The sequence below is a fragment of the Chironomus tepperi genome, unplaced genomic scaffold (assembly GCF_022539635.2).
Source record: "Chironomus tepperi strain 1889 unplaced genomic scaffold, CSIRO-AGI_Ctep_v1 contig_177, whole genome shotgun sequence".
Classification (NCBI taxonomy): domain Eukaryota; kingdom Metazoa; phylum Arthropoda; class Insecta; order Diptera; family Chironomidae; genus Chironomus; species Chironomus tepperi.
The window spans coordinates 1,194,235-1,209,843 of NW_027226299.1; the positions used below are offsets into that span (position 1 = coordinate 1,194,235).

The window sequence follows — 15,609 nt, forward strand, 5'->3', positions numbered from 1 at the left end:
AAAGGAATTGTCAGCAACATAGATTTGTCTCATCATATACATTGATTAGTAAAGTAACAACTGATAATAATTTATTGTTAATTAACTTCATTTAAATCAAATCTAAGCATGCGATGCAAAATTTGAAGCTAATTTCAAACAAGTTTTCGCGTCAATAAATTTCAGAGTTGTTGATCAGGTATAAAATTAATTTTAGTTTAATTTTATTAGTTTTTGGCTTTTTCAGTCCACTTATGAAGATTCGCTTATATCAACCGAAGTGATTAACTACAAAAATATCCTTCCCGATTGAAAAATTGATGTTTTTTGAGTCATAACTGGATCGCCAACTCTGACAATTTCGTGGCTCAAAAACAAGAAAATCATCTCAAGTATCGGAAAAGTTGGATTTTCCTATTTATTTCTCTAGTTTCTCAAGATAGTTAATTAATTATTAAAAATGTCATCAAAACATCGACCGAGGATTGATGAATTAATAGAAAGTATCAGTCTGCACATCCCGAATCCAATTTTATTACATTGGACGATTTTTCCATTCGTTTTTCTGTACTCATTATGTGTATATCTCTGGATATATGTTTATGGATTCTCGGAGTATTATGAGGCTGCATTGATAGTCATCGTAGGGATTGCATTCGTCCAAATTATTACATGTCTAAGTTGTTTTTGGAGTGTACATTTTAGAACATTTACAAGTTGTCGTAAAGTAAGTTGAATGATTAACATCCAGTAATCATGACATAAATTTAACAAATTTTATTACTTTATAGGTCAAATCGCCTTCATCGGCAGTTTTAGCGAAAGTCGTCCCGACTGAAAATAACGGATCAAGTGAGTTAGTTAAGATACATCAAAAGATAATAAGTGGGAAGGAAGACATAGAATATTACTTCACATTCCAAAAAATCAAATATGTATGGGATGATAACAAGAAGCAATTCCAAGCGACTGACTTTCCAATCAACCGTCCTTACATCGAATATTTTGATTCAAAAGGACTTGAAGATGACGAGTCATTAGCAATAGCTGAAAAGAAGTTTGGAAAGAATTCAATGGAAATGGTAGTGCCGGAGTTTCATGAGCTGTTTATTGAAAGAGCAACAGCGCCATTCTTTGTGTTTCAAATCTTCTCAGTTGGTCTTTGGTGCTTGGATGAATATTGGTATTATTCACTATTCACATTGTTCATGCTGGTTGTGTTCGAATGTACTTTAGTCCAGCAACAGTTAAGGAACATGTCAGAAATTCGTAAAATGGGAAATAAACCACATACATTAAACGTATACAGGAACAGAAAGTGGCGACCAATACAATCAAATGAATTAATTCCAGGAGATTTAGTATCAATGATTCGTTCACAAGATGATAATCTAGTTCCATGTGACATATTATTACTACGTGGAACTTGTATTGTCGATGAATCAATGCTGACTGGTGAATCAGTTCCTCAAATGAAAGATTCCCTTGAAAATGTCGATGATTTGAAACGAGAATTGGATGTAGAAAGCGAAGGAAAATTATACGTATTATTTGGTGGAACTAAAGTTGTTCAGACTACGTCACCATCAAAAGGTGCTATGCGTGCTCCAGATAATGGATGTATTGGATATGTCTTGAGAACTGGATTTAATACATCACAAGGAAAATTATTGAGGACAATTTTGTTCGGTGTCAAGCGAGTCACAGAAAATAATTTAGAGACATTTGCCTTTATCCTGTTTCTTATGATCTTTGCTGTAACTGCTGCTGTTTATGTATGGATTAAAGGAAGTGAAAATCCTGAAAGAAATCGTTACAAGTTGTTCCTTGAATGCACATTAATCTTAACATCCATCATTCCACCTGATCTACCCATTGAATTGTCACTTGCTGTAAATTCATCACTTCTTCAACTGTCTAAGCTCTTTGTATTTTGTACTGAACCATTTAGAATCCCATTTGCTGGAAAAGTCGAAATTTGCTGCTTTGATAAAACAGGAACGCTGACAAGTGACAATTTAGTTGTCGAAGGAGTCACTGGACTTGACGGAAAGAAGGATATAGTTCCTATTGGTGAAATTCCAGAGCAAACCGCACAAGTTCTTGCAAGTTGTCATTCATTAGCTATACTTGATGACGGATTAGTTGGAGATCCTCTCGAAAAAGCAACATTAACAGCTATTGACTGGAATTTAAGTCGAGGAGATTCAATCATTCCAAAGAAGGGCAAATTCAAGGCATTAAAAATATATCAGCGTTATCATTTCTCATCATCACTTAAGAGAATGTCAGTTCTTGCTGGATATTTGGAATCGTACACTGGAGAAACTCATTACATTGGAAGTGTGAAAGGAGCACCAGAAACGATTATGAAGATGCTTAAAACAGTTCCACCAAATTACGAAGAAACATATTTGGAATATTCAAGAAGAGGAGCTCGTGTGTTGGCATTAGGAATCAAAGATTTTGGCAAGTTAGAGCATCAAGCTGTGCGTGAAATGAAACGAGAAAATGTCGAATGTGAATTGACATTTGTAGGATTTGTCATCATTTCCTGTCCACTTAAGCCCGATTCAAAGGCAATCATTAAGGAAATTATTCAAGCATCACATAAATGTGTCATGATAACTGGTGATAATCCATTAACAGCATGTCATGTTGCCAAAGAACTTAGATTTACTAGAAAACCAATTTTAGTTCTTACATCTGATGAAGATGGTTTGAAATGGAAGTGGCAAGGAATTGTTGGTGCTATTAAAATTCCTATCAATGGACCACATGCAAAGAGTATTAAGGAAATCATAAAAGAGTATGATTTCTGTATAACTGGTGACGGATTGATTTATCTTAATGAATATGACCACGATTATTTGAATGAAGTCCTGCCTTATGTAACAGTCTTTGCACGTGTTGCACCAAAACAAAAGGAATTCGTCGTAACAACGCTCAAAAAAGCTGGATATCATACGTTGATGTGTGGAGATGGTACCAATGATGTTGGAGCTTTAAAGCATGCTCATGTTGGAGTTTCAATCTTAAGTAATGCACCGCTAAGAGCTGGACGAATTGAAAAAAAGAAAGAAGATTCACCAATTTCAGCAGCTGGACCAATTAGACGACCAGCTTTATCAAACGATGCTGAAAGGAACTTGACACCAAGAGAACGTGCTTTAAGACAGCAACGTCAAAAAATTCAAGAATCACAAGAAAAGATGCAAAGAGTTTTACGAGAAATGGACGAGGAATCGATGAAAATTGTAAAATTAGGAGATGCCTCAATTGCTGCACCATTTACCAGTAAACTTTCATCTATTGCTTGCGTATGTCAGATCATCAAGCAAGGCCGATGTACTTTAGTCACAACGCTACAAATGTTTAAGATTCTTGCATTGAATGCATTAATCTCTGCCTATTGTCAAAGTGTGCTGTACATTGATGGTATTAAATTTAGTGATACACAGGCAACACTTCAAGGTCTCTTCCTTGCTGCTTGTTTCCTTTTCATTACACGATCAAAGCCACTTAAAGTCTTATCTAAACAAGCCCCACTTCCAAATATCTTTAATGTCTACTCAGTGACAACTATTTTAGGACAATTCGCAGTTCATTTCGTTTCATTGATTTACTTAGCACAAGAAGCTACTTTAAGAGCTGGACCACGGTGAGTTTAAACTTCTAGGATTAAATAAATCTTAGGATTAAAATTTAAATCCAGAGATTAAAAATTTCAATTTATATTTTAGTGACACGACTGTCAAGCTGAACATCGATATGACACCAGAGGAGAAGGATGCTGAATTTGAGCCAAATATTATCAACAGCACAGTATATCTAATTTGTATGGGTCTTCAAGTATCGACATTTGCTGTAAACTATAAAGGTCATCCTTTCATGGAATCGCTAAGAGAAAATCGCTTACTTATGTATTCTATTTTGGCATCGAGTGGTGTTGTCGCATGTTTGGCATTGAATCTCGTGCCTGATCTCCAAAGCGCCTTTCAAATTGTTGATTTCCCTCCAGATGTAAGTCATTTAAAGCTTTAAAATTGATCAAATTTGACAATTTATTCTTAATTATTTCAGTTCCGCAACATTCTCGTCTTTGTGCTCCTAGCTGATACTATTTTAGCATTTCTTGTTGATAGAATATTTGCATTCTTATTTGGAGATAATCGTAGAAAAATTGAAGTCCTTAACTATTAAGCAGTTTGACATAGGTTGATTGTTTCCCAACTGATTCATTATTTTGGACTGATTAAAAGAATTAAAAAAATTTTACAAAGAGTTTGAGGATAGAAAATAAATTACTTAATAAATAAATAAGCACTTTTATTATTGTATTGGTTTGCATGTGATTAATGTTATGTTAAGGCATGTAAGCTTGTATAAAGGATGCAGTAGAGTCATGGAATATTTTAATGTGGATTTAATCTCATCAATTCTTCGTATGAAGGAGCTGAAAATAATCAACAATTTCGCTACAGTTAGGAATATATAAAGAACAACTATAGACATACGTAATTCATTGTCAAACTGCTCTGCAGGAGGTGCTGATGCATAAGTGGGCATCGGTATTTGAGGAATGACTCGCATTGGAATTTTCCCAATAATAATTGGAATTTCAAGCTTTATATCGCCATTGATTCCGCATAATTCAGGCTCAACATCCAACATATACCTAACAGAGATGATTCCACAATATTTTGTATTGGAAATGACAACATCCGGTATTCTAAAGTCAGTAGTAACTGATTTTTGATTCCGTGCATTCACTCCATCTGCATAGTTTTCTACAACTACATATTTTTCATACTTCGTATGCGACCCTTCCTTATTTTTATACTCAATTGACTGAACGAGTGCAATCTTTGTCCTCAATATGTTGTTATCACTGTTATTCTCATAGAATATCGTTATTGGAATAATCTGGTCAGGAACAAATCCTGAACAAGGAAGCATAATGGTTGTACAGAGAGATTCAAACAGTGCCACACGCTTGACTGGTTCTTTCAAACTTTCACAATAATTCAAGTCATCACAATCAACGAAAAATGGAACTCTGACTTCCTTGTCAATCAAATATGGCACTTCAAGTACTGCTTCCACAAAATATTCAATGTTCCCATACTTAAGCTTTGTTGAATTCGGTAGCCGCTCTGGAAGTTGACATGAAAATTTGTACTTGTGCGTACCTGCTCTTAATTCAAAGGCTGGTCCATCTTGTCGACCAAAGAGGTAAATATTTTTGTTTAAATAGACTTCAACTCCTTCTTGTTGAACTAAAATATGGAAAATTGGAAGTTAGTTGACTGTAAAATGTTTAACATGTCACATACTTGGTTTTTTTGTGCCTTGAGTAAGGAATTCTGTTCTGGATTGTCCAAATACTCTTAAAGCCAGTCCTGCAAATTAAATTTTAAAGAAAAAGTTAGTTCCTTTAGCTTTATTGTGATTTGGATCCACAACTTTACCTCTGAATTTCTTTGGATTAGTCAGAGACAATGTAACAATTCCTAAAATTGACAGGAGTGGTTATTGATTTTTTAGACATAATTTGATTAAATTTATCAAACCTCTGAGCATCTGCCCTGGACGGAATATATTTTCTGTTGTATCATATGGATTTAATGTCAACAAGAGACTTGTCATTTGAACAAAAGTCTTAATTAAATTAAGTTATTATCTATTATTTTTGCCGAAAATAATATTCGACTGCCTTTATTGAACGCATAGAATTTACTGACTGATTAATATGACTCATTGTTACAGACATTTTCTATGTTTTCTTCGTTTTTCATTTTTATACAGAACAACAAGAGTAAATCTTGGCAAGGCAAACAAATAAAAAAGGAAGCTTATCGGTACAATTGTTGCTTTTTAATATATGATGTCATATTCTGAAGCTGTGTTGACACTTGATTTTTGGATTGGATAGATGTTATTATTGTGGACTAACCTCAATTCTGGATCATCTTCATCGCTTCATCATACGAAGGAGCTGTAAAGGAATGAACAGTAACGCATTATCAATTATCAATTCAGAAGCATAACTTACGCAAGTCATTCTCAAGCATCTTTAAAGGTGGCGCTGATGGCAATACTAACATCAATTCTGAATCTATTTCTGACAATGGTTCCATAAAAGGTTCTGATGCTGATGGTTCCAAAAGAGGTGCTGATGGTTCAACTGATAGATTATCTTCCTCAGATCTTATGGGAATGTCACCAATTGTTATAGGAATTTTGTATTTTATTGTTGCATGCTCTCTGCCTAAGTCTCCTACTACTTCAATGAAGTAACTGATTGTGATTATTTTGCAAAATCTTCTATTGGAACTTGAAACATTGGGTATTTTAAAGGATATAGGAATAGATTTAGATTTTTTAGCATCAATTCCTTCTGCATGAACTTCAACACATTTATATTCCTCAAATTTTAACTCGGGTATTGTGCTGCTTCTGAATTCAATTTTTTGATTGAAAGTTACAGTCGTTCTCAAGACATTGATGTCGCTGTCATTCTCATAAAGAACTGTCATTGAAACAATTTGATTAGCAGCATATCCTGAATGGGGTAGCATAACAGTCACACGAAGTGGATTGAATTCATTTTCGGTATTAGGAGATGCGAACATTTTTGTATCTATGATCTTTACAGGTTCCTTCAAAAGCCTATTAAGATTCAAATCATCACATCGAGCTACTGCAAACTTCATTGTACTTTGCTGACCAAATATCCACGAAATGTCAGGCATGACTTCAATGAAATATGAAATATTTCCGTTCTTAAAGTTGACTGAAGATGGAAGGTTCTCAGGAAGTTGATAGGAAAAGTTGTACTTGTGAGTTCCTGTTTGTAGTTCAAAAGTTTTACCGTCCTTGGGTCCAACTAGGAATATGTTTGTGTCTATATATACTTCTAGGCTTTCATATACTTGAGCTAGAAAATAGAGGTAAACTATTTAATTAACAGCACAACGTGTTCCTTTGAGCACTGCTATGTCGCTGCATTAGCCGCGAAGTGGCCCTGATGGCACTGTCAAGACTGATTTCGATCCATTATACGTAAGTTTGATACCGTTTGATATTTAAGTATCCCGGTCGTCAAAATGGCAAAACAGTCCTCACAGTGCTGTTAGAGCACCTTCACGTCATGCTGTCGACATTGCTACTCGAGTATTGATTGTGTCAATTACATTCTACATATCTACCCTGCCTGCTAAACTTCTCCTGCTGTTTTATCCAATGAGTTCTTGCTCGTCCATAAACTTTGATGTAAATGCCTTAAAAATGATGGAAGTATAATACATAGTTCTATAAATCATAAGCTGACTACTCAATCTTACCTCTGAATTTTTTAGTCCGTAACAATGTGAATATAGTCGTTCCTAAAAGCAAGTAGATTCAAGAATGTGTACAATATCACTTAATTGGATATACCTTTAAGCACATGACCAGGATGATAGATGTACTTTCCATTTTCATTTGGTTCCAATGTCAATTTTATGTTCATTAATGACATGGCGAATTTTTAATTTAAGCCTGGATCTTATGTCTAGCTTTACCTTAAGACCTAAACAGAATACTTTGGATACATGCGAATAGGAGTAACTATATACAGCCATGATAAGATCTTATCTTATCTGATTATGAAAGATATATTAGCAAATAAACATTTATTCATTATTCAAAAGTTTTTAAGGTACAATTGCTGATGCTGCTTAAGTTAAGCCTTAAAAATATTTGTATTAAAGCTATAAAGTTGTAAAGATTATGTTAACTGATGATTGATAAAGTTTAAGCCAAATGTGAATTTATTGGATTTCCTCTGCTGATAGCTGTATAGCCTCATCATATGTAGGAGCTGGAAATACACAAAATATCCATTAAAACATACCAAAATTACATTTAAGTCAATAAACTCACGTAAATCCTCATCAAGTTCTTCTTCTACTGGAGCTAATTGATCAAACGAAGGCGGTGCTGATGGCTGAATAACACAAGTTGCTAGATCTTCGTCGAATCTTATTGGAAGTCCTCCAATAATTATTGGAAGTGATAATTTTGGTTCCACATGAACTCTGCTCATTTCTGCTTCAATGTCAATGGTATAGCATACTGTGATGACTCTACAGAACTTACTATTAGAATAAATTGTTGGAGGTATTTTGAGGTTAGTCAAGAACTTTTTTGAATGTTTAGCTTCACATCCAATAGAATTAGCATTCACAACTGTCTTCTTAGTGACTTTGGATTCTCCATCCATTGGACTAAAGTAAGTGATTATTTGAATCAGTTTGATGCTGGTCTTCACAACTTTGGTATGAGTTTCATTCTCATAAGTTATTGTTATAGGAACACTTTGACCAACAGCATATCCTGAATAAGGCACAGAAACTGTCATTTTAATGAATTTAAATGCGAATGCTGAGAATGTAAGGATGCTCTTCGATTCAACAAGCTTTACAGGCTCCTTCAAATTTCTATAAAAGTTCAAGTCATCAACTCGGAAAACCGTGAACTTGACTTTAACTTCTTTATCAAATTTCCATGGTATATCAAGCACTGCTTCAACATAATAAGCTATTCTTCCAAACTTTAAGGTCAATGAGGATGGAAGTTCGTTTGGAATTGGAAAAACAAAATTAAATTTATGAGTTCCTGGTTGCAACTCGAATGTGGCTCCATTTTGTTCACCAAAAAGGTATGTCCTTGAGTTTATGTAGACTTCAGTACCTTCGAATATTTCTATGGATATGAAAGAATCAAAATAGGTAATGATGTCATTTATATGTTACATCCAAAAATTTGGGAATTGCTTTTAAGTACAATGATCATTTATGGATGACCTCATAACTACATAGATATCCTTACTTTTGATTTTCCCACTTTCTTTTGACCAAATCGACTTTGCCTGTCCAAAAATCTTGATGTAAAATCCTTTGAATTTCTTGATGCTATCCAAATACAGTATGGCAGTTCCTATAATTTTATCAATATCCTTATCATATTGATACCTTAGAATTTAAGTCCTACCTCTTAATTCCTCTCCAGGATAGTAAAACCTTCTTCCATCCACATTTGGTTCCAATGTTAATGTAAGATTAGTCATTTAAGGCTCTTAATTAAAACTGATCAAGCTGCGTCTAACTAGAATATGATTTAATGAACTAATGGCGACAGTAAGTCGGTACTAATGTCCTGTGAGTAAATATTATTTTTGTAGTAACACAAGATTGCGTATGTAATCTTCTTTTTGTTCATGTACTCAATATCCAATGCGCAAATGTTTACAAACAATAAGGAATTCCGATGTAGTGATTCCGTCATCAATTACATTGCATGCTCTAACTTTTCCTCATTGTCAAAAACAATACAGCCTTAAAATGACCGATTGCTTTGTCTTACATCAACTTAAAGGACACTCAAGTAACAAACTTCAATTACGCGCCAAATGGAAACTCGAATTTCATTTTCAATACGTCCTTGAATGTTTGTGTACAAACAGATGATGATTCATGCTTGATGTGTGCTACTGCGCATTGTTTGTAAAGGCAATCCCATTTTTATCAACAAGTGTTTCCTTTGAGACTATTAAATGTTTCATTTACTGTCACATGAGTTAGCATTAGACTGACATTATGAGTTAGCAGTCGGAGAACTCATGTCTAAAAGGTGCCGTCATGATGAAACTGTGGTGAACCGCATTTGTGGCTATGTGTCATCACTGTAAAATTCTGCTATGGAGAAGAAAAACACTCAAAATATTCTTTGGTAGTGCTTTATTGGATATAACATTAGATACAATAGATTTGAGATTAGGTCTTCATTTGCTCTGCATTGTCGTATTAGTTGCCTTTGTTGGAGTAAAGTATTATAAAGGATTTATGCTGCAAGTTTCATTGATTATCAAATCTTAATCGGAACCGATCCGATAACAACATGAAATTTAAGTTTTGGGTTGTCATCTACCCTTGTCTCTGCTACAACTTCAATAAAATATCTGATTATGACAACTTGAGAAAATTGTTCATTTGTTGTCATGACATATGGAATTTGTATCTCTGCTTGAATGGTTTTGGAACTTTTTGCCGGAATTCCTTCAAATCTAGCTTCATTAACAACAATTTCCTTTACTTTTTTCTTCGATTGCAATGGACTGTTGAAGACCATTGTTTGACATAATTTTATTTTAGTTCCGATGATATCCTTGCTGCTGTTATTCTCATAATGGATGTACACAGGAGCATAATCGTTGGTAGCAAATCCTCTATAAGGAATCGTTCCTGTCATATGAAATAAATTTGATTCATGGGTTGGTGGAGTAAAACATTTCGATGTTTTGTATCTTAATGCTGATTTCAATTCTGGATATAAATTTAAATCATCATGTGGAAAAACTGTAAAGGCAACTTCAGCATTTTTATCAGTTTTCCATGGAATGTCAAGAACAGCTTTTACATGATAACTTATTTTTCCGTGTGTTAATTTCAATGAATAAGGAAGATGAAATGGAAGTTGGCCGAAGAACTTATAATTATGAGTTCCAGCAGGTAGTTCAATGATTGGACCTCCATATTCACCAAAGAGATAAGTTCTTGAATGTACGTAATTTTCTATACCAATGTATCTAACTATTTGGTGTCGATACAAAACCCATTTACTTTGTTTCCAGTCGGATTTCCCACTTCCAAAAACTTGAACGTAGAAACCTACATAAGTAAGATTTAAATAAGTATTTCCAACAATTAATTTCATAATTTTACATCACCTCTGACTTTTGTCGGAGAATCCAATTTCAATTCCACAGTCCCTAAGAATTCAAAATTGCTTAATTAGCGAATCCATTAAATGGATAGTTTTAATTACCACTTAAAAGCTGTCCAGGATAATAGGAAGTACTTCCGTTTACGGTTGGTTCAAGTTTTAAAGTAATGCTTGCCATTTGAAGTCTTACTTGCTTGAATATTTTCGATCAATTGAGCGACTTTGTGATTCTTTAATGATTCTATTCAATTTAAAGTAATACATTTAAGTATTTGATTGCTTTACTCTCTGTTATGGCGTAATAAGATGTACTCGCAAGCAAGTGCGTGCTCTCAAGATCAGAGCAAGCTGAGAGTAATATCTTGTTAAGTTTCTTTTAGTGGAGCAAGCTATCAATATTCGAAGCCTGATCATCGTCTATTACGGGATGTATGTAATTCATAATTGTAATATCAGTCATAGAAGCGACATACCCAAGAGACACATAATTTCTTACAAAAGAAGCCGAATCAATTAAGGGAATTAAGGTACGTTCATCTATTACTTAACGCGGAAAAATCGACTTGTGAACGATCTCCTACTAACTTAGTTACTTCGCTGGCGAGGACAGATCAATTGAAAGCCATTTCCTCAAGGTTTTTGGCAGGCTTTCGCTTGTCAAGCTACTGAAGTAAGAGACAGTATATTTTTGTTAATAAGTCGTATTTTATTAAGAAACATATAAATCCGAGTGGACAGAAATAGGTTATAATCAGTTAAATGCAAGTCAATGACTAGTTCTAACGTCTTTTTGTCCACTCGGTAAATTGTACTGTAGCTACAGTAGTTACAAAATAAGTATTTTTGTTCAAATTTGTATAATATTAGCACATCAATCCATGAGGTATCCAAAGTTAAATGCAACAAATAACATATGATAATACATCTAAGTAAGCTTTTGCACAGTAATAAAGTCATTAGTATTGAAACATTGTAAATAAGATGCACTTCCAGTGTTAATTGACATTAAGGCTAATTTATTACAACATTTGCATAGTTTCTCCATAAGATGGTGCTGAAATTAAAATAATTCATATTAATCTACAGTCTAGACTCAAATAATCAAAATTTAACATACGTTTATCATAACTGTATGGCTCTTCTTCAGGTGCTGATGGTTTCGTCACCTGAGCTGGACTATATTGATTATCAAATGTCAAAGGCACAGTTCCAATAGTTATAGGAAGTCTGATCTTATGATTGGTATGCAATCCAGTTGATTCTGCTTCAACTTCAATGCAGTAAGTAACAGTGACAACTTGACAAAACTTATCATTTGAGTTTATGACTTTTGGAATAGTTAATGCAGCTTGTAACGTTTTGGAATGCGCTGCTAAAACGCCTTCCCCTCTAGCTTCAATTATTACTTCCTCTTTTTCTTTCGTTTTTGATTGTTGAGGACTGTTGTAGACAATCATTTGGATCAATTTGATTTTTGTGCATGCAATATCAACGCTACTCTCGTTTTCATACTCAATTGTCACCGGAACAACCTGATTGATAGCGAATCCTCTGCATGGAATTCCAGCTGTCATCAATAAAGGTTTAGAGTCACTAAACAATGTAATGAAGTTTTTCCTTTCTGCTCGTCTCATTGGATTCTTAAGTTCCGGATATAAGTTTAGATCATCATATCGAAGAATTGTAATATCAAGCTTAGTTTCTTTATCAATTTTCCACGGGATATCCAGCACAGCTTCAATATGATATGAAACTTTTCCATGTGGCAAGCTCAATGAATAAGGAAGCTGATGTGGAAGTTGGCATTGAAACTTGTATTTATAAGTTCCAGCTTCCATTTCAAAAGTTGGACCTCCATATTCACCAAAGAGATAAGTTCTTGAGTTTACGTACACTTCCGTTCCAGTATAAGTATCTTGATAATATTTTTAATTAGATTAATTAGAACATAATTAAGAAAATGTTAAGCTTACGAGAATTTTTGCCACTTCCTTGCGTCCATTGACACTTTGCCTTTCCAAAAACTTGGATGTAAAAGCCTGCAAATAGACGAAATTTAAATGTAAACAAAAACAACCTTGAAATGAATTAGTTCTATATTTCCAAAATATTCTATAACCGCACCTCGGAACTTTTTCGTATGATCCAGCACTAGCTCAACATTTCCTAAAACAATAAAATTTTCATTTCAAATTACAAGAAATTCGCATTAAAAGTGATAAATAACCTTTTAAAATATGTCCTGGAAAGTAGAAGAAGGTTCCATCAACATTTGGCTCTAGATGTATGTTGATGTTTGCCATTTTTCAGGTTTTCTACTTAAATTAATGAAATTTAATTAAAATCCACGAATATTTTATTTACGATATTTCTGGCGAAATTCTCTGACTGTTCTCTTTACACAGAGCTTGTAAGTAAGTCGTACATATCTTTGTGACTTTTTTTTTCTCTCCGGAGCATATTTATTCTCTCTTTTATTTCAAATTATGAGAAGCTATACAATGTGCGATCAATACATGCGTACAATTGCGCATTTTTATAAAAATTCATGACTTAAACTCATTGAACAATTGCTGACTTATTAATAGAATTACTAATTTTAAAGCTTATTAAAAAATAATTTGTCAAAAACAAAACAAAATATTGGATATTCTATAAGTTATTGATGATCATCTGATTGGTTTCGGCATGCTGAGAGCTTCTTCAAATGTTGGAGCTAAAAATAAATATTTTTTTTTTGTAGACAGTTTTGACAATTGGTCAGGTTTAAAAATATTATTCATCATATGTGTATGTGGATCGTTTACTTATGACGTCAAGCAGAATATGGGACCTTGTATGGGACACTGAACAACTTGAATTGTCATTTGGGGGAATATGTGGGGATTGAAATTGAATTCAAATGGAACAAAGTGAGTTCGAAGTGGATTTAATCAACCTCTGGATAAATATCTGATCCAACAGCATAACATGTTTGCTAGGGCAATTCTACGTTTCGCCGTATTCGGTTGTTCTAAGAGTAGGGTGGGCTGTTGGTATCCATGGAGATTCTGCTCGAAAGTAGAAGAGGGAGGTGGGGGTTAACAGGATGAAACAGTCGATTTGCCCTATTGTGTGCCACTCGGACAAGTGTAGAATCAGAACGATTGCTAGACATCATAAGCAAACGACTCAAAATATTATCTTACTTATATCACTTCTTAGCTGATTTACACAAACATTTGTTGTATCCCTGCTTTGTGTTGAACTTGTATTTGATGTTTGTGAAACTTGTTGACTGTATTGTCTTTGAAGACTTAAATCTCTATTCAGTGGATTATGTATTGTATCAGTTATTTCTGGTGTTCTTGTATCTGGAAGTAACTGATTATTTCTTAAAGGCAGAGATGCGATTGTGATTGGGAATAAAATGATCAGGTTCTTATGATATCCATTCACTTCTCCAATGACTTCAATAGCATAATCAATGGCAATTATTGGACAATATCGTCTGTTGGAACTCTTCATAGACAAAGGAATATAAAATTTGACATTAAAGCTTTTTGTCTCGCCTGGCTTTACACCAGCTGCATTTGCCACAAATATTTTTTCATCCTCAACTTTTTTAGCAATTGGATCATGACTTGTGTACACGACTCTCCTTAAAAGAGTGACTTTAGTTCTTAGAATTTCAACATTGCTGTCGTTTTTGTAATTGATGGAAACAGGAACACTTTGACCGACAGCAAATCCTGTGCATGATATTGTTGCACTCATAACAAGTGGCTTTGATTTCCATAAGGCGAATCCAAATGTCACTACTCTTTCAATATTTCGGACCTTCCTTAATTCTGGGAAAACATTCAAGTCATCAAAACGGACAATTGTGAATGATCTCCTAACAGTTTTGTACGGTCCAAAGGAATTTTCCAGCACTGATTCAGTATAATAAGCAACACTTCCATATTTCATATCCAGCGTGTACGGCAGATTGTCAGGAAGTTGACACTCAAAATTATATTGATGAATTCCTTGATTAATCTGTATATCATGTCCATAAAGCTCACCAAAGAAATATGTTGTGGAATCTAGTAGAATCTCTACAGACTCGTGGACAACTGGAATAGATTAATATGATTAAGAATTCAGTTCTGATTAAGGACATCCAATACCTTTCCTTGAACTAAAGACACTTGACATAATGTGTCCACCTCCTGTCCTTTTGCCAACATTTTCCGACCAATGCACCTTTCGCTCGTCCAAAAATTTTAATATAAAGACCTGCGAAATGGATTTAAAAAATATTGTCAAGTGCCGGCTGTATAGCTGACCACAACAACATGAAAAATATAAAGCGGATTTCACTCAGCTGCTGATTTATGAAAATAATTCAATGACCTTGGAAAATTTTCAGACGTAAAAAATGAAAAGCAAATTTTAGTATGTATGATCACTTAATTACACAAGCTGTCTCCAAATCAAATGACATGAATTTGATATCACACAATGAAGCAGTTAAAACTCGATTAAATGCATCCATCAACTACCTCGGAATTTCTTGTTTTCTTCCAATGTTAAAGTCACCGTTCCTGAATTATAAATTGATCATGGATTAATATTTAATTGCTGGTAATTAATTGTGCCTACCTTTCAACAAATGTCCCGGACAGAAAACATTTTTCCCTTCTGAATTTGATTCTAGCTTTATCTCAACATTCGTCATTATTCTTCTGTATTCTACAACATACTGACTCAAATTCAGTCTTACTATATGCGAGATCTTCTTTGTCCTCTTTTCTTTTTTTATCCCCGCAATAATTAAGAACGTGAAAGAAAAAATATATATCTTTTGATGACTTATGCGCGCTTCTGCTTGATGTTTGC

General features: G+C 34.1%; 6 protein-coding genes and 1 long non-coding RNA gene across 9 annotated transcripts; 2 read left to right on the plus strand and 5 right to left on the minus strand.

Moving 5' to 3' along the window:
• Positions 1-332: 332 nt before the first annotated feature.
• LOC139089491 (endoplasmic reticulum transmembrane helix translocase) lies at positions 333-4,302 on the plus strand. Its single transcript, XM_070639043.1, has 4 exons — positions 333-706; positions 771-3,640; positions 3,723-4,002; positions 4,063-4,302. Exons 1-4 carry the CDS (start codon positions 440-442, stop codon positions 4,180-4,182), a joined length of 3,537 nt encoding a protein of 1,178 aa, XP_070495144.1. The 5' UTR covers positions 333-439; the 3' UTR covers positions 4,183-4,302.
• Positions 4,284-7,580, minus strand: LOC139089493 (arrestin domain-containing protein 4-like). 2 transcript variants are annotated; one of them, XR_011544304.1, is made up of 8 exons: positions 7,420-7,580; positions 7,326-7,367; positions 7,176-7,262; positions 5,553-6,919; positions 5,451-5,492; positions 5,316-5,381; positions 4,497-5,258; positions 4,284-4,435 (listed from the first exon to the last, which is right to left on the minus strand). XR_011544304.1 is itself a non-coding variant. In XM_070639048.1 (5 exons), exons 1-5 carry the CDS (start codon positions 5,626-5,628, stop codon positions 4,395-4,397), a joined length of 987 nt encoding a protein of 328 aa, XP_070495149.1. In that variant the 5' UTR covers positions 5,629-6,005; the 3' UTR covers positions 4,284-4,394. The 2 variants fall into 2 exon arrangements, 1 of the variants encoding a protein (XP_070495149.1); XM_070639048.1 differs by lacking the exons at positions 7,176-7,262; positions 7,326-7,367; positions 7,420-7,580 and having other exon boundaries at positions 5,553-6,005.
• Positions 7,581-7,626: 46 nt separating this feature from the next.
• Positions 7,627-9,591, minus strand: LOC139089494 (arrestin domain-containing protein 17-like). The gene is made up of 4 exons (XM_070639049.1): positions 9,016-9,591; positions 8,854-8,961; positions 7,906-8,727; positions 7,627-7,843 (listed from the first exon to the last, which is right to left on the minus strand). Exons 1-4 carry the CDS (start codon positions 9,089-9,091, stop codon positions 7,794-7,796), a joined length of 1,056 nt encoding a protein of 351 aa, XP_070495150.1. The 5' UTR covers positions 9,092-9,591; the 3' UTR covers positions 7,627-7,793.
• On the plus strand, positions 7,679-13,075 carry LOC139089497 (uncharacterized). Its single transcript, XR_011544305.1, has 3 exons — positions 7,679-8,254; positions 8,335-11,273; positions 11,336-13,075. It is a non-coding gene; the product is annotated as an uncharacterized lncRNA (long non-coding RNA).
• LOC139089496 (arrestin domain-containing protein 2-like) lies at positions 9,745-11,312 on the minus strand. The gene is made up of 3 exons (XM_070639051.1): positions 10,849-11,312; positions 10,751-10,792; positions 9,745-10,691 (listed from the first exon to the last, which is right to left on the minus strand). Exons 1-3 carry the CDS (start codon positions 10,922-10,924, stop codon positions 9,889-9,891), a joined length of 921 nt encoding a protein of 306 aa, XP_070495152.1. The 5' UTR covers positions 10,925-11,312; the 3' UTR covers positions 9,745-9,888.
• LOC139089495 (arrestin domain-containing protein 3-like) lies at positions 11,432-13,186 on the minus strand. Its single transcript, XM_070639050.1, has 5 exons — positions 12,974-13,186; positions 12,871-12,912; positions 12,720-12,785; positions 11,864-12,661; positions 11,432-11,800 (listed from the first exon to the last, which is right to left on the minus strand). Exons 1-5 carry the CDS (start codon positions 13,047-13,049, stop codon positions 11,766-11,768), a joined length of 1,017 nt encoding a protein of 338 aa, XP_070495151.1. The 5' UTR covers positions 13,050-13,186; the 3' UTR covers positions 11,432-11,765.
• LOC139089492 (arrestin domain-containing protein 17-like) lies at positions 13,185-15,525 on the minus strand. Of its 2 annotated transcripts, none has more exons than XM_070639044.1 (5): positions 15,373-15,525; positions 15,188-15,314; positions 14,898-15,006; positions 13,935-14,843; positions 13,185-13,462 (listed from the first exon to the last, which is right to left on the minus strand). In XM_070639044.1, exons 2-5 carry the CDS (start codon positions 15,263-15,265, stop codon positions 13,416-13,418), a joined length of 1,143 nt encoding a protein of 380 aa, XP_070495145.1. In that variant the 5' UTR covers positions 15,266-15,314; positions 15,373-15,525; the 3' UTR covers positions 13,185-13,415. The 2 variants fall into 2 exon arrangements, with proteins under 2 accessions (XP_070495145.1, XP_070495146.1); XM_070639045.1 differs by having other exon boundaries at positions 15,273-15,314; positions 15,373-15,523.
• Between the last annotated feature and the right edge of the window lie 84 nt (positions 15,526-15,609).